This window comes from Lynx rufus, unplaced genomic scaffold (genome assembly GCF_022079265.1).
Source record: "Lynx rufus isolate CCGP_SWC_20201006 ecotype Redwood Valley unplaced genomic scaffold, mLynRuf1.p SCAF_1, whole genome shotgun sequence".
NCBI lineage: Eukaryota > Metazoa > Chordata > Mammalia > Carnivora > Felidae > Lynx > Lynx rufus.
Genome location: NW_025814823.1, coordinates 115,289,610 through 115,307,536, shown reverse-complemented (window position 1 = coordinate 115,307,536; position 17,927 = coordinate 115,289,610). Strand labels below are relative to the sequence as shown.

General features: G+C 41.2%; 1 protein-coding gene across 2 annotated transcripts in view; it reads left to right on the top strand.

Moving 5' to 3' along the window:
- SIL1 (SIL1 nucleotide exchange factor) overlaps nucleotides 1-17,927 on the top strand; it is a 219,560-nt gene that overhangs the window by 129,578 nt on the left and 72,055 nt on the right. For both annotated transcript variants that reach the window (XM_047085431.1, XM_047085439.1), the window contains 2 exons: nucleotides 10,549-10,740; nucleotides 16,486-16,607. In XM_047085431.1, the coding sequence (XP_046941387.1) occupies nucleotides 10,549-10,740; nucleotides 16,486-16,607 (314 nt within the window). The remainder of the gene's footprint in view (nucleotides 1-10,548; nucleotides 10,741-16,485; nucleotides 16,608-17,927) is intronic.

Below are 17,927 nucleotides of genomic sequence, written 5' to 3'. Positions count from 1 at the left end.
GGAGGACCTAATTAGGATGTGTTAACATGCAGACCAAGTCTCCATGTCTTTACTCATCTTAGTGAAGTCACATCTACCAGCATGGAGAGTGTATATGGTATGAGAAGATGAGTAGCAGGATGGCAGTAGTAGCAGCAGTGGGCGTAGGAAGGTGACAGGTAAAATTTCATTCCACCACAGATATATTAACTGGGTTTGGGAGGGTGAGGAAAAGCAAATCCCCTTAACTGGTGAAGCTGAGGCCAGCAGAGGTGAGCATTGTGTGCCTCGGTGCCTTGAGCAAGATTGACCTTCCTGTGGCCAGGGGTTGGGCTCATTCCCACTCACCATCCCTTCACCATGGACCCCATATGGGCCTGACAGTAACAAGCATTCAGCCCCTGTTCCATGTCTTCTCTGTGGGTGGAAGACCCACTGTACCCCATCTTTTCTCTTGTTCTCTTTTTTTTAATTAAATTTTTTTTAATGTTTATTTAGTTTTGAAGGACAGAGAGAGCACAATGGGGGACAGGCAGAGAGAGAATGAGACCCAGAATGTGAAGCAGGCTCCAGGCTCTGAGCTGTTAGCACAGAGCCCGATGTGGGGCTTTAACTCATGAGGTGTAAGATCATGACCTGAGCTGAAGTTGGGTGCTTAACTGACTCAGCCACCCAGGAGCCCCTAAATTTTTTTTAAAACTTATGTTTGAGCAAGAGAGAGAGAGAGAGACAGAGTGTGAGTGGGGGAAGGGCAGAGAGGCAGGGAGACACAGAATCCTAAGCAGGCTCCAGGCTCCCAGGTCTTAGCGTGTATCCCAGAGCCTGATGTGGGGCTCGAACTCACGAGTGTCAAGATCATGATCTGAGCCAAAGTGGGCCGAAGTTGAACGCTTAACTGACCGAGCCACCCAGGCACCCTTCTTCTCTTTGTTCTCTTTTAATGGTATTTTTTCACGTTATAAAGTTTGTGTAGAAAACTATGAATATTAAGAAAATATTCTTTTTTTTAACTTAAAAGCAAGAGATTAAGTTTTAAGTTGCTGTTTTTGCCAACTGAAAAGAATCCTTTCCCCTAACAAGAGAAGATTCCAATACCAGTACCCAAATGTAGGATCCCTGTCCCAGCTGTTTTAAGTCAGCTGCCAGTTTGAAGATAGAATTGCCACACTCCTTTTTCACTTCTGTGGAGTGTAGGTTATTGGCTTCTTCACTGAGGTGCTGGGTCCTAGGATTTTTCTCATGCTTTCATTTGGAGCCTGTCTAGATTGACTCAGTTTATTGTCAGTGCCCTTGAGACTGGCAAATAAATTGACTTGAAGTAGGTTGGGGAGTTTCTGACATATCTCAGGCTCCTGGCTACAGATGGCATCATCCTTTTTGTTTATCAGTCTTTAAACCCAGGTTTTATGGTGCTTTTGCTATTTATAAAAATAATACTGTCAAATATTGTGCCAATACTATCATTTGAAATTTTTTTACTTGATTTTTTAGGTGGAAGGGCACCACTTCTATTATGTATATTGGTACCTTAGATTTAAATGAATCAGTCCTTCCCAGAATCCCTTGCTTTGTGGAAAAACTCTGTCTGGCCAAACAGATTTGGGCTTTTGTTGTTGAATCTGATCCCTTTATACCTCTATTACCATAAATGTCTTGATGCTTTATTTTATTATGTCAGCTGTTGTTCACCTGTAGCTATAAATTGCTCCACTTAAAAATGGGACCTTCTCAGACTTTTGATTCTGGACAAGATGTAGTAGACTAATTTCTTACTATTTCTCCTGCTGAGAACAACTAAAAACCTTGGGCGTAATACTGAAAGCAAATATTACAAGACTCTACAAGGTGGGAAGAAGAAAGCAGACTGGCTAGGGACCTTAGAACTGGAAGAATGACACAACACTGAGTTCCTTGGGCTTTCTTTTCCCCCTTTGTATATCTCAGAGTGGGTATTGGAGGAGCCCACACCCAGGAAATGCTAACAGGTACAGATAGAAAAAGCCCTAAAGAAGACCTGGTCTTTCTAGAGAAATCACTAGGAAAAGGGCAGCCAAATAGAACAAAACCCTTTTTGACAGTACTTTTGGCTACTTTAGCCAAAAACAATGGAAATGTCCCATCCCACCCTTAGTACCAGTGGAAGTTGAATGAGGAACTTGAATGTCCATCTTCCACTTGGTGGTAGCGGGCTGCACTCTTACTCCTCCACCAGAATGGTGTCAGCAGAAGCCAAGCAGAGAGGCTGAACTTAGACCCCCCTACCGATGGCAATGAGATGATGTGATGCAGTGCTCTGCTATCTTGACCAAGATTGAACAGAGAGCTGGATTCAATGATTGAACAGACAGCTGGAATTTCTCCCCTCTGCCCAGTGGTAGAAGACTGTTCCCTGCTTCTTGTGCTGGTGTGTTACCTGCAGACACCAAGTGAGGAGCCTGGTTTCCCACCCTCCACATGGAAGTAGCAGGCTGGTTCTCCTGTTGGGATGGTGTCTTGAGACACCAAGAAATGTACTTGAATGTCTTCCCCTGCCTGACACTACCAAGGTGGTTTTTCACTTGGAGCTGAGGAGATGCCATTGTGTGTGTTTGCAGAGGTGGGAGGGTGGGGGAGCAGAGATGGAGGAGGGGTGGTGTCTAGGAGGTGGTGGTGAATGGAGAATCTATAGTCCTACCTTCTCCTTGGTGGCACTGACATAGTGTGAGGCATCATTCTGCTCCCCACTCTGGGGCAGTGTCAGTGAGGGTAAATGATAAGCCCAAACTTCCACCCTCAGACCAGCAGCAATGAAGAAGTGTTTCACTTCCCCCACCCAGGTGATATAGAAGCTAAGGAAAGACCAATGTAGAGTGTCCACTGGCAGCAGGTGATGTTGTTCTTCCTCCTAACTAGTAACTGGTGGTAGGATTTTGGAGAAAAGGGAGCTGGAGAAAGGGATTTCACAAATGAAGTTCTGGGCAACTCTCTAGTGACCCACATGAGAAACTGACCAGAATTAACATAGCAGAAGATTTGAGAACTGAACTAAGTTGTGGAACACTGCCAGGTTTTTAGATGAGCCTCTGGGTAGCACATAAAGGAAACAGACCAAAATAACACTGTAAAGGGTCTGGAAACGAAACTGTCTTACAGTTACAGTCATACAAGAAGGACAGAATCAGCATATTAAATGTAAACATTGTAACTGCCTGCTGAAAAAGAAGATTGAATAGGTTTCATAGTTGTAAAACTTGATACCTAAAATGTCCAGGATAAAAAAAAAAAAACAAAAACAAAATAAAACAACCCTCACCATACCAAGAACTAAGAACATCAAACCTTGAATTAGGAAAGACAGTTAACAAATGCCAAAAGTGAGAGGACACAGAAGTTTTGAATTACAAAGATTTCAAAGCAGTTAACATAAAAGTGGTTCAACAAACAATTGTGAAAACTCTTGAAACAAATGACAACCTCAGCAAAGAACTAGATGATGTAAAAAAGAATCAAATGGAATTTTTAGAACTGGAAAAATACAACCAAAATTGTTTAAAAACATTGAATGGGCTCAGTAGCAGAATAGGGAAGAGAGAGAAGAACCAGTGAACTTGACAGAAATTACTAAAAAGTCTAAATAACAGAGAAAATGAATAGGAAAAACAGTGAACAGAGACTTAGGGACTTGTGTGATTATAAGAAAAGATCTAATATTTCTGCCATTGGAGTCTTAGGAAAAGAGAAAGAATACTGAAAAATAATGAAGGCATAAACTAAGAAATAAAGATGGGGGGGCGCCTACGTGGCTCGGTTGGTTAACGTCTGACTTTGGCTCAGGTCATGATCTCATGGTTCATGAGTTTGAGCCCCTTGTCGGGCTCTGTGCTGACAGCTTGGAGCCTGGAGCCTGCTTCAGGTTCTGTGTCTTCCTTTCTGTCTGCCTCTTCCCAGCTCGCTCTCTCTCTCAAAAATAAATAAACATTAAAAAAAGTTTAAAAAAAAAAAAAGATGGAAAAATCCCCAAATATGGTCAAGAGCATAAATGAATGGATTCTTGAAACTGAATGAATTTTCAGTAGGATAAACTCAGAGAAATCAACACCATGACTCTTCACAGTCAACCTCCTGAAAATGAAATACAGAAAAAATGTTGAAAGCAGCTAGTTAGAAACAATATACTCCTGGAACAATGATTGACAGTGCATTTTTCATTTGATACCACAGAGACCAGACTATGTGGCACAGTATTTTTCAAGTGCTGAAAAAAAAATTATAACCTTAGAATTTTATACCCAATGAAAATATTCTCATGAGTGAAAAAGAAATCAAGGTATTCTTGCACAAAAGAAAATTAAAAGAATTTGTAACCAGCAGACCTACCTAAAAGAATGACTAAAGAATATTCTCCAAATAGAAAGGAAATAATAGCAGAAAGAAACTGGAAACATCAGGAAGAAGAAAAGAACAATGAAATGTATCAAAATAAGGGAAGAAAGTATAGACTTTCTCTTATGTTTTAAAAATGTTGGATAGTTGAAGCAAAAATTATGACTTACTCTGCAACTACATATATGTTCAATATGAATTTTACTATCAGAATTACCACTATTTATTTCTTTGCTACACTTTGATCTTTCTTGGCCAGTTCTTTCTTTTGATTATCCGTTTTTATGAAATGTTACATGCATTTATCATTAGAGGATGATGAAGTCCTACAACTACACACTTGACATCTCTGTATGAACTGAGTAATGAATCCACAGTGACCAGTCAGACTTCGAAAGAAGTAGTGTGATCAGCCACTCATCATCATGAGCATTTATGTTATATGTAGTGATTTGTGGACTGAAGAGCTAGCAGCAAAGTTTGTAGTTGATGCAATTGTAGTTAACTGAAATCGGTAGTAACTGAAATTTGGGTAGTGTTGGGAGAATGGTGTTAGCTAAACTATAGTCCTTGAATTTGGCATGTTTAAATTTGGTGCAAAGCAAAGACTGTGTCTGATTAAAGACTTGTATCTAGACTGTAAAGAACTCTAAAAGCTCAGCAGTAAAAACAACAACGTATTTAGAGAATGAGCAAAGGAAACGAACAGACAGACATTTCACCTAAGATTTGTGGATGGCAGATAAGCACTTGAGAAGATGTTTAATGCCATTAGATTTTGGAGAAATGCAAATTAAATCCTTAATGAGGTAACACTATGCATATATTAGAATACCTACAACAATAAATGATAATATTAAATACTAGTGGGGATGTGGAGAAACTGGGTCTTTCACACATTGTTGGTGAGAATGTAAAATGGTACAGTCACTGTGGAAAACAGGCAGTTTCTTAAAAACCAAACATATGCTTATCATATGACCCAGTAGTTATGCTTGTGGGCATTTATCCTGGAGAAATAAGAACTTAAATTTATACAAAAAACCTTTATACAGGGGCACCTGGTTGCCTCGGTTGGTTAAGCATCTGACTCTTGATTTCAGCTTAGGTCATGGTGTCACGGTTTGTGAGTTTGAACCCCACATTGGGCTCTGTACTGGCAATGCCAAGCCTGCTTGGGATTCTCTCTCTCTCTCTCTCTCTCTCTCTCTCTCTCTCTCTCTCTTTCTCAAAATAAGTAAACATTTTTTAAAAAGCCTTTATACAAATATTCATGTGATTTTATTCGTAATAGCCAATACCTGGAAACATTTCAAATGTTCAACAGGTAAATGGTTAAGCAAACTGTATACCTATAGAGTGGAATGCTACTCAGCATTAAAAATAAATGATCCATTGGGGCACCTGGGTGACTCAGTCTTTTAAGCATCTCACTCTCGATTTCTACTAAGGTCATGGTCTCACAATTCGTGAGTTCAAGCCCCACTTCGGGCTCCGCTCTGACAGGATAGAGCCTACTTGTGATTATCTCTCTCTGCCCCTCTCCCATGTGGGTGCTCTCTCTCTTTCACATGTTCTCTATCTCTCTCTCTCAAAAAATAAATAGACTTAAAAAAAAATAAATGAACCATTGATACGTGTGATAACTTGGATAGATCTCAAGTGCATTATGTTCAGATAAAAAAAAAAAACTATCTCAAAAGATTACAGGCTGTGTGAGTCCATCTTTATAACATTCCTCAAATGCCAGAATTATGGATATGTAGAAAAAATTAGTGGTTTCCAGGGCACAGGGATGGGTGGGAGGATGAGGTGCAGCTTATAAAGGGGTAGCTCAATGGAGTTGTTTGGTGGTGGTGGAATAGTTCAGTAGCCTGATTGTTCTGGTGGATACATGAATGTATACATTGGATAAAACTGCGTAGAATAATACACATGTGCATATAAGCAAATGTGTACATGTAAAAGCTGATAAAGTCTGAATAAGGCTTATAGTCTAGTTAACAGTATTGTACCTTTGTTATTTTCTTGGTTCTGTTAGCGTACTGTTGTTAGGTAAGATGTTACCATTGGGGGAAGCTGAACAAAGGGTACATGGTACTCCTATATTATTTTTCTCATTTTCTGTGAGCTTATAATTATTGCAAAATAAAAAGTTATTGTTACTTTAAAGGCCTTCCTGAGGGCCAGGTGCACATCACTTTTGTGAGGTAGAGGAGCCTTGTTTCTTACCCTGCTCACTTGCCTGTCATCCAACAGCTCTAGGCAGTGACTCAGCTTCCCTGGACCTCTTTGCCCTTCCTTTGGCGGCCATCCAGGGTCCTTTAGCTGGGTGTAGGGGAAGCATTTCACTCTTGTTTTAACCCAAAGAAACAGGATATGACATCCCTTAGATGTGATTGCTCTGCTAGGAGCTTGGTCTTTTTTTAAGAGAGGCTGATTCATTTCTTTGGTTGGTGTTTCTATGGAGTACTTATAACTGGGGAGAAAACCCATAGGTAATAGATGGGCAGTTTGGAGCCGACAGCTATTCATCATTCTGCTTTTTATAAATATTCGTGCATTTTAATTTTTCTTGGAAGATAGAGACTCAAAACCACTGTGATCTTTCAGACTCTCTTTATGAACACTATCCTCTAAAATTGGGAAGTAAACAGGAGTGTCACATGTGTAAAGTATCTAATTGAAGTCTTTTATTCACCTCCAACATAACTTCGTTTTTAAAACTTTTGTATGTGTGTACAGTGCGGAGGGATTGAGAGAAAATTGAGACTTGAGTGTAGTACATACAGTAATTTAGCCACTTCAGACAGTTGAACAAATTGTACACCTGTAGTTAGATTGACAGTAATGACAGTGATCTAATTTTCATCAGCAGATTGCTCCCACTCTGGTAGCTCTTTACCCACAGTTTCCTATGTCCGGTTTCCCTAAAATGTTGCTGGATTGGGCAGGGCAAAGTGAAGGTATTCAGTCATTGTAGAAGATAGAGAAGCAAGGTACAGATAATTTGACCTTAAACCTCAGCCTTTTCGTGTGAGGTTAGGGGTTGAAGGTGAGCTTTCATTGCTTCCCTTGACTTCAGTGATTGCAACAAGAAGACTTTCCATTCTTTTTGAACATCGTAAGTCAGACTGGTATAAGTGAGCCTTGGAAAATCGTGTGTTTTGGGGCAGAGGTCTATATGGTTAGACTCTGAGGGCTGTCTTCTGTGGGCATCCTAGAAGGTACAGGTGTACCTTGGAGATACTGTGGGTTTGGTTCTAGGCCACTGCAATAAAGCAAGTCGGATTAATTTTTTGGTTTCCCAGGGCATATAAAAGTTATGTTTATTTTATACTGTACTGTTAAGTGTAGGATAGCATTATGTCTAAAAAAACCAATATACATACCTTAGTTCAAAAAAACTTTATTGCTGGGGTGCCTGAGTGGCTCAGTTGGTTGGGTGCTTGAGATCATGACTTTGGCTCGGGTCATGATCTCAAGGTTTGTGGGTTCGAGCCCTGCGTCAGGCTCTGTGCTGACAGCTCGGGGCCTGGAGCCTGCTTCGGATTCTGTGCCTCCTTTTCTTTCTCTGCCCCTCCCTTGCTTGTTCTCTCTCTCAAAAATAAAAAAATGAACTTAAATTTTTTTAAAAAAGGAGCTTATTGCTGAAAAATGCCAACCACCTGTGCTTTTAGTGAGATGTAATCCTTTTGCTTGGGGACTGTCCTGCCTCAATGCTGATGGCTGCTTGACTGATGAGGATAGTGGCCACTGAATTTTAGGGTGGCTGTGGCAGTTTCTTACAGTAAGTGAAGTTTGCCACATTGAAGAATTTCATGAACAGTTTCTTTGTAGCATGTGATGCTGTTTGATAACATTCTACCCACAGTAGAACTTGTCTCAAAAAATTGGGAGTCAGTTCTCTCAAACCGTGCTGCTGTTTTATCAACTAAGTTTATGGAATATTCTAAATCCTTTGTTGGCATTTTTCAACTTTCTTTACAGCACATTCACCAGGAGTAGATTCCATGTCAGGCAACCACTGTCTCTGCTCATCCGTGAGAAGTGACTCCTCATTTGCTAAAGTTTCATCACATCTTCAGGCTCCACTTCTAATTCTGATTCTCTAGATATTTCTCCCACATCTGCAGTGACTTCTTCCACTGAGGTCTTGAACTCCTCACATTCATCCATGAGAGCTGGAACCTCCTTTTTCCAAACTCCCGTGAATGTTGATTTTTTGACCTCTTCTCATAAATCAACAATGTTCTTAATGGTATCTAGAACTGTGAATCCTTTCCAACAGGTTTTCAATTTACTTGGCCCAGTTCCATTAGGAGAATCATTACCTATGGCAGCTGTAGACTTACAAAATGTATTTTCTTAATATTCTAATTGGAACTTAAAAGTTGAAGTGAATCCTTGATCCATGGGCTGCAGAATAGATGTTATGTTAGCAGGCATGAAAACAACATTAATCTCGTTGTACCTCTCCATCAGAGCTCTTGGGTGACCAGGTGCATTGTCCATAAGCAATAATGTTTTGAAAGGAATTTTTTTTCCTGAGCAGTATGTCTCAACAGTGGTCTCAACATAATTGAGTAAACCATGTTGTAAACAGACATGCTGTCATTCAGGCTTTGTTCTATTTATAGAATACAGGCCTGATAGATTTAGCTTAATTCTTAGGGGCCTTGGATTTTTAGAAGTAAATAAACACTGGTTTCAACTTAAAGTCACCAGCTACATTAGCCCCTAACAAGAAAATCAGCCTGTGCTTTGAAGCCAGGCATTGATTTCTCCTCTCTAACTATATAAGTCCTAGGTGGCATCTTCTTCCAATAGAGGGCTATTTCATCTACATTGCAAATCTGTTGCTGAATATAGCCACCTTCGTGAATTAGCTATATCTTCTGGAAAACTTGCTGCATCTTCTATATCAGCACTTTTGCTTCACCTTGCACTTGTATGTTATGGAGGTGGCTTGTTTTCTTAAGCCTCATGAACCAATCTCCGCTAGCCTCTAAGTTTTTCTTCTGCAGATTCCTCACCTCTCTCAGCATTCATAGAATTAAAGTGAGTTTAGGGCCTTCCTCTGGATTAGGCTTTGGCTTAAGGAAATGTTGTGACTGGTTTGATCTTTTTTCCAGAGCGCTAAAACTTTCTCCATATCAGCAATAAGACTGTTTTGCTTTCTTTTTTTTTTTTTTTTTTTTTTAATTTTTTTTTTTTCAACGTTTATTTATTTTTGGGACAGAGAGAGACAGAGCATGAACGGGGGAGGGGCAGAGAGAGAGGGAGACACAGAATCGGAAACAGGCTCCAGGCTCCGAGCCATCAGCCCAGAGCCTGACGCGGGGCTCGAACTCCCGGACCGCGAGATCGTGACCTGGCTGAAGTCGGACGCTTAACCGACTGCGCCACCCAGGCGCCCCTGTTTTGCTTTCTTATTGTTCCTGTGTTCACTAGAGTAGCGCTTTGAATTTCCTTCAGGAACTCTTGGCATTCCCACCTTGGCTAATTGTTTGGCACAAGAGGCTTGTCTTTTGCTATCTCTTCTTTTGATGTGCCTTCCTTACTAAGCTTGATCATTTCTAGATTTTTATTTAAAATGAGACGTGAGACTCTTGCTTTCGCTTGAACACTTAAGAACCCATTGTAAGGTTATTAATTGGCCTGATTTTATTATCACTGTGTCTCAGGAAATAAGGAGGCCCGAAGAGAGGTAGAGAGATGGGGGAATTGCCTGTCAGTGGAACATTCAGAACATACATAACATTGATCACTTAAGTTCACTGTCATATGGGTGTGGTTTGTTAACCCAAAACAGTTACAGTAGTAATCTCAAAAACCACTAATCATAGAGCACAGTAACAAATATAATAATAATGAAAAAGTTTGATATAGTCCAAGAATTACCAAAATGTGACAGACACAAAATGAGCAAATGTTGTTGGGAAAATGGTGCTGATAGCCTTGCTAAATGCAGGTTACCACAGACTTTAAATTTGTAAAAAATGTATTATCTCTAAGTGTGGCAAAGTGAAGTGCAATAAGATGAGATATTCCTGTGGTAGGATTTTTGGATAGTACAGATGAAAGAAGGTTTTGAATTCTGGAGCAGTAGTTGTTTGAAAATGGGCATCCATGGTAGACCACAAGAGTCTTGGGGAAATGTCTCCAATTGACCTAATTATCTCTTTGCTTCAATTATCTGCTTAGGCAAGACAGGCCAAGATTAAACGGCTCTTTCGCCCCATTGAGGAGCTGAAGAAGGACTTTGAGGAGCTGAATGTTGTCATTGAGACTGATATGCAGATCATGGTACGGCTGATCAACAAATTCAATAGTTCCAGCTCCAGCCTAGAAGAGAAGATTGCTGCACTCTTTGATCTTGAATATTATGTCCATCAGGTAATGTATTTCTTTGTCCATAAATCTGACTTTTAACTAACCTCTCTGACAACAAACCTCCTTGCCCTGAATCCTAAGGAAATAGCATCAACATCTTTACTTCTCTCTCAGGGCATATAGTACTTTTAACCTAGACTAATAGCTATTATAGTAAGATAAATTCTAGAAGGGAGGGCTAATCTCTTTTTCATTGGGAATGTTAACCTCCATTATTTTTTCAACAGTGATGATACAGCAGAGGCAAAATAGACAACAATTGAAGAATGAAAAATTTAATAATGAGATAATTCAAATTTAAGATTGTGATAATGGCTCCAGAGTGTAATGTGGAAGTATATAATAGGGAACTTAGCCTAGTTAGAGGTGTTGAAAAAGGCTTTTGTAGATAAAGTTTTATTGGGACACAACCACACCTGTTTTTTAATGTATTCTATTGTTGGGGGCTATTTTTATGGTACAGTGCAGAGTTTAATAGTTGTGTCAGAAACCCTATGGTTCACAAAAGCCACAAATAATTACTGTCAGCCCCTTTGGAAAAGTTTGCCAACCCTTGGATCAGATTACTTTAGGCAGGGGAAATAACATGTGCAAAGAGTCTAAGGTAGAGAAGAGAGAGCTTGGTGAGACTGAGGACCTGGGAAATGCTAGATAGGATAGCATACCTAAAGTGAAAAAGTTAGAGTTTCAGAGAGGTGGAGTTGGGAATAGCAGGCTCTTTAAGATTTTATCCTTAATTTTAAGACTCGTTAGAGAGTTTGTAGCAGGGAAAGGACTGATCACACTTGGGCCATAATTATAATAGTTAATATTTATTGAGCATTACCACAGACAAGCCACTTACTCAAGTACTTTGTACACATCATTTCGTTGGCTTCCACAGCTGCCTTTTGAGTGGGTGTTGTTATTAGTTCCATTTTATAACTGAGGCAAGTAAGACACAGGTCACATCTGAGATTGCCCACGTTCACCCAGTTAGTGAGTGCTAGAGCTGGGATCTGCAGTAAGGTCTGTCTGACCCAAAACTGTGCTCTTCACCTTTTGGTCACTCTGCCTCTTCCAGGATACTGGTATCATTTGAATGAAGCTCAGAAGGGCTTAGGTAGATCTAAGGAGAAGGAGCCAAGAAAACCTGTTTATTATTCAATAAATTAATTTATTGAATGCCAGTTAAGTACCAAGACCTATTACAGGCACTTAAAATACATATAGTGAGCAAAATTGGAGCTTACCGTATAGCAGAGACAGATAATAAATGTAACTCATAAATAAATTACAGATGGTGTGTTTAAATTTGAAAAATGCTATAGGAAAATAAAGGTAGATCTTGGTAAGGCCTGGCAGTGTTGGAAAGGAGCATCTCAGGCAGGAGAAACAGCAAGTACCAAACCCTTAAGGTGGGAGCATGTGTAGTGTGTTTATGGAATCAGAGCAAGTCCATGTAGTTGGAGCTGAAAGAAGAGAGGGAAGTAGATGAAGCTTAGATAATGAGAGGAAGATAATGGGGTGCCTTGTAGACCATGGAAAAGAATATGAAACTGAACATTATTAAAGGCTGTTGAGCATAAGAACAACATGCTCTGACTTGGCTTTAAAGGATCCCTCTGCCCATTTTGTTAAGAATTAGACTGGAGGCAGGGGGTGTGGGTAGAAGCACGGAAACCAGACAGGAGGCTATTGCGGTAATTCAGACTAAGGATGATGGTGGCCCAGGAAGACTGTGTAATCATAATCAAAAGCTTGTTTGAGATCCTCATCAAGATACAGATCTTCAGCATCCTCCCACGCATGACTGCGTCCTTGTTCTCTATAAACTAGGCTAAAAGACATTCTTTCTTTCTTTAGTATTTTGCCTGCCTTTGTGATGAGAGAGGATGAGTGTATACTCTATCTGCAGGAATTATGATGTGGCCTCTTCATCTTCTTTCTTTGCTCATAACTCTTTCTCAGGCCTCAAATAGCAGGTCTGTGATCCTCTTAGAGAGAAAGTGGGCCTGAGTTCTCTTTCCCTTTTCCTGTCTTTCTCTCCAGGGTGAAAAACAAGAATTCCAACAGCTTTTCCGTTGCAGATATTTAAAGGATTAAGGATCCTAGGGGTTAGTGGCCAACTCAGTCCTGCTCTGATCTTGGCAGCTTTTATTTTTTTCTCACTTAACATACTTGGGTAGATCTTTAGGTATCAGGTTTCTATAGGCCCTGACTTTAGTTGAGCATAAAAGGCCAAAATCACTGGAGAACTTATAGCCACAGGGCAGTGAGTACCCAGGAGGCTAGCAGGGCCCAGACAAAAAAAAACACTTTTTTTAAAATGTTTTATTTATTTTTGAGACAGAGAGAGAGCGTGAGCAGGGGAGGGGCAGAGAGAGCGCGAGACACAGAATCTGAAACAGGCTCCAGGCTCCGAGCTGTCAGCACAGAACCCGATGCGGGGCTCGAACTCAGAAACCGCTAGATCATGACTTAAGCTGAAGTTGGACACTTGACCGACTGAGCCACCCAGGCGCCCTCCAAAATTTTTTTCTCATACAAGCCTGCCAGTTATCTGGTGGCGGGTCCTCTCTAGGGTGACGTTCTATTCTGCTTTCATGGGTTACTAGGTGGGGTAAAAAGTTTCTTCAACATCACGTAACTTAGTTTGAGGTCAGCCCTGGAACCATTTTCCTCATGAGGCCAAACTTGGCTCTGTTGGCAGAAGAGTCATAAATGTTCTGAGTCATCGGCCTTTAGATTAGAAATACAAGGTTCTCGCTTTGGGCTGGTATGTCAGGCTATCATACCACAGTGTTGAATTGTGATTTCACAGGGGAATTAAAGGAGACACAGCTTAACCTTTAATTCTAGTTGTGATGGGGAGTTGGGTAATAAAGTGCTAGCTTTGAGGAAGATAGGACTCCCCTTGCCAGAAACTTCACCAGTCCACTCTGGTTCTAGACTCACTGTTTAGAAACTTTGAGGAGCCACAGGCTTCAAGGACCCAAACAGGCTCTGCCCTAGGACTCTTCACAGCTATATTGGAATTATTAAACAAGATTTGTGAAAAGCTAAACTGTGTATTTGGAAAATAGTGAGTGAGTTATGAGGTACAGCCTCTGTCTGCCCCATGTACCCTAGGGCAGTATGTTTGCCTCCCCTCACATGACTCCTCAGTTATTAACCATCATTTCTCCCTTTCTCTGTTTCCTATCCTCTCATTGCCTGTACAGTGCTCTGTTCTCTCTTTTCTGCCAGAGTGTTGGCACAGTTCCCTTAATCATGCCCGCCCTTCCTCCCTCTGCCTTGAGTTTCTGTCCACCTGTCCCTCCCCAAACTGAAGGCAGCCTGGGGAAAGTTATAGCCCCAGATCTAGATGGGGAACTGCAGACCTGGGCCCTGATGATGCCTTCTCCTGTGTGATACTGAGCAGGGCCCAGATTTTGAAGCTAGATCTTCTTGGTGTGCAGTGAGCAGAATGATTCTTCCTCATCTTCAGTGAAATAACAAATGAGAAAACATATTGAAGAGATTGAGGTGCTTATCTAAATGTTAGAATTTATAACACCCTGAATTGTCTTTGTAGTAATAAAGATAAACTACATCTGCATCAGAACCTCTAGGACTCTGGGCTGTGTTGCTCTGCGGCTGTTAGACTGGCAGCTGCTCCATTAAGAACTCCTACCAGGTTTGACAAGTGGCCACCCCAGGCATGGAATGACAGGGCTCTGAGCCATGGCTTTGTTATCCAGAAAACTTGGAGGAGGGAGGATCAAAAAGAGGCAGTGCGTTCTTAGGTTTTAAAATTAGAGTATGTGAGAAAGGAAGGCTCATGAAGTATTATTAGTGCTTATGTCAGCAAACAGTCAACTCTCAGTCTCCCTAGTTGGCTGGCCTATGGCCCAGTAATCACTCCTCTTCATAAGGACGGATTGGGACAGAAAAATCCCAGCCCTGGCTTAGGTCCGTTATGGCACAGCAGAGTCGATGCTTGTTCAGGACCCTGGATTGGCCATGTCTTTAGGTCTCTGGTACCAGGGATCCATCCATTTTGTTGGCACAGATACCCCAAGTTGCCTTTTTTTTAATTCACAGTAGACTTTATTGAAGTAACATTTTTTTTTTATCAGATTTGTTCGTTGGTTTAACAGTTATTTATTGGGGTTCCTGGGTGCCTTAGTCCGTTAAGGGCCAGACTTCAGCTCAGGTCATGATCTCACAGTTCACGAGTTCTAGCCCCACGTTAGGCTCCCTGCTATTAGCACAGAGCCTGTTTTGGATCCCCCCCCCTCCCCTGTCCTGCTCCCACACTACCTCTCTTTCTCTCACTCTCAAAAATAAACATTTTTAAAAACCCAATTATTTATTGAGTACCTAATTATATACTCGACGCTGTTGTAATCACTGTATCTACAAGAGTGGACAGACACAAAATAAAACTGCTCTTGTGGAGATGATATAAGAATATATAAAAATGATCTTCTAAGTGGTAAAAACAGGCTAGTTCCACTCAGAAACACAGGAAGAATCAGAGTCCTTCAAACTCAGTTTCTCTGTTAGAGCCTTTGTCTAGTTTAGAAGGACAAAGTTAGGAAGTGGCTCTGTGGCATCTGGAGGAAAAAGGTGGGTAGCAGATACATTGTTGGGCTCTAGCTTCCTGCATTGTCCTGATGATTTGTAGAGTGGAATCCACTTGTGGGCAGGAGGCAGCCTTTGTATCAACAAAGGTATTTCCAGTGGAGACCATAGTTACTGCATGAAGGAAACCGGATCCAGTGACCTTTCTGAGCAAGTTGAGTGTTCTTGTTCCAGGATATTAATGAAGCCTGGGGCATGATATTCCCTTTAGAATAAAAGAGAGTCTAGACTTGGGGCTTTGGACCTTAAAGGATAGCCTAGACCAGTGCTGTTTGATAGAATTTTATCACACTATATAGCCTTTGAGAGAGACTTCTGTATACATTTTATCATGAGTGCCCTCACAGTGAGTCAGCCTTAGACTGTATGAAGTGAGGAAGAGAGAGGAGAGGAGGTATTATTGGTATTCTTCCTCTAGCACTCTGCTAGACCCCCCTTCCTGTGCAACAGGGTTCATGTTCCATAGTCCCTTGACTTCTAATTAAAAAACAGCCTTTGGGGCGCCTGGGTGGCACCAGTCAGTTAAGCATCCAACTTGGGCTCAAGTCATGATATCATGGTTTGTGAGTTGGAGCCCTGCATAAGGCTCTCTCCTGTCAGCACAGAGCCCACTTCAGATCTTCTCCCCCCACCCCCCCCCCACTCTGCACCTCCCCTGCTCATGCTCTCTCTCTTCCTCTCAAAAATAAACAAACATTTAAACAATAATAATAACAAAATTTGAAAAAGCCTTTTTTTGTGTGTGTGTCTGCTGCTTCCACTGCCTGCATTAGGACTAGACATCAATAGGAAGCATGGCACTATTTACTAGTCCTGATGATGTCAGATCTTTGTGTTAACAGCTTGTACATTTGGAGTAAGCTTTGTGATTCATTATGGTTTTAGAATTTTCCAGGACATGTTTGGCATAAACAATAACTAGGTGCCATTTCTGCCATTTCCACACAGGTGCTCGAAAATCATGTTAGATGAATTCAGAAATCTCAAATTTATGAATTTAGGTTGTTTTTACATATCTTTTTCCAGTTAGAAAGGTCTCCATTGGTTTTTACTTGATTTTTTAGGCTTTTAGAATAGTCACCAAAAGAAAGGCAGTAATCCTTGATGGCTGGACTGTACTAAGCCATGTCTTTGTTACAGATGGATAATGCACAGGACCTGCTTTCCTTCGGTGGCCTTCAAGTGGTGATCAATGGGCTGAACAGCACAGAGCCCCTGGTGAAGGAGTATGCTGCATTTGTGCTGGGGGCTGCCTTTTCCAGGTGAGCGGCATGACATGGATGGACATCCCATTGGCAGAATTGTGGGGGTCCTTCAGGTGAAGTATAGCTTTATTTTTGGCCTGATTGGCCTGGAAGAAGGTTACACTTTAACTCTTTCTTGCACGTGCCTATCCACATTTTAGTGTAATCCTAATGAAACGAGAGTAAGAATTTGATTCTGCCCTTACTCCGAGTAGATATTTTTACCATGTACAACTTTCTGTTCTGCCTTCTCTTAAGGACATTTAATAATGTACTGTAGGTCACATTCTTTTGTATTCAAAGCAATAAAAAGTTAGAGCAACCATAGCTAGTTGGGTGGGAAGGAATGAACTCTAAGAGTTGATCCTTTTGCAGCGAAGCCATGTCTGGTGATGAATAAATGATGAACCTGACCAAGGGGGGCCTCTTGGAGGGGATTATGTCTTCTGATTGTCTGGTACCAGTCAACATGCAATCAGGTTTTTGTACTCTCTGGGTTGGGATTTGTTTTAATTTCACTTATTCTGGCTTATGCTAGAAAAGTGATAAGGCAAGAGGAGTGGGGAGGCAGCATCTCTAAAGGGTGGATGCAAAAAGGTTTTTGGGTACTACATCACTATACTAAAAAGGTCAAGACGTCTTCAAGCTGCAGTTGGTCCTTGGTAGCTGTAGTTCCTTTCATTTTTGAAAATCTGTTCCTATCTGTTCCTGTGCCTCTAAAATAACCAGTATTCTGGATCTTGCTGCATGGGCATGGGTGGTGGCTGTTAGGGGTTGTTCTGCTTGAGTGCTGGGATTAAGATATTGCAGCAGAAAGGCTATTTTGAACATTTCTACCATTGCAGGCTTTGTTTTGAAAAGATTTCCTTTGCCTTTCATCCATGTTTATTGTCGTTTAATCAGAATCTCTGATGCCTTCTCATTGTGAAAGGCTTCAGCATCTTTTTTTAGTAAATTGAGGGGCAAAGCTGGGAAGGCTAGAAGAATTGTTGCATGAGGGAAGGCTGAGCACCCTGCACGTCTTTGTGTCCCTTATGGCTAACGTGCCTTGATATTCAAGCCCTGGTTATCCTGTGGCTGTATTGTTGACAGTCAAGGCTGTGGCTTCCAGGGCCCTCCACCTCCCTCAGTCTCATCTACCAGGCCTAGACAGGCTCTTAGGAAGCCCAAGGAAATGTTTGCATGTGCATCCACTGGAATGGTAGAGAAACAGTGAGTTTGTCATTGGTAACATTGTGATTTCAGCCCTAGAGAGAAGTCCAGGGTCTTACCTTCAGGGCTTTAAAAGCTTGAGAACTTACTGAGGCTCACTTTTTGTTTCTCAAAAGCCATGAAATA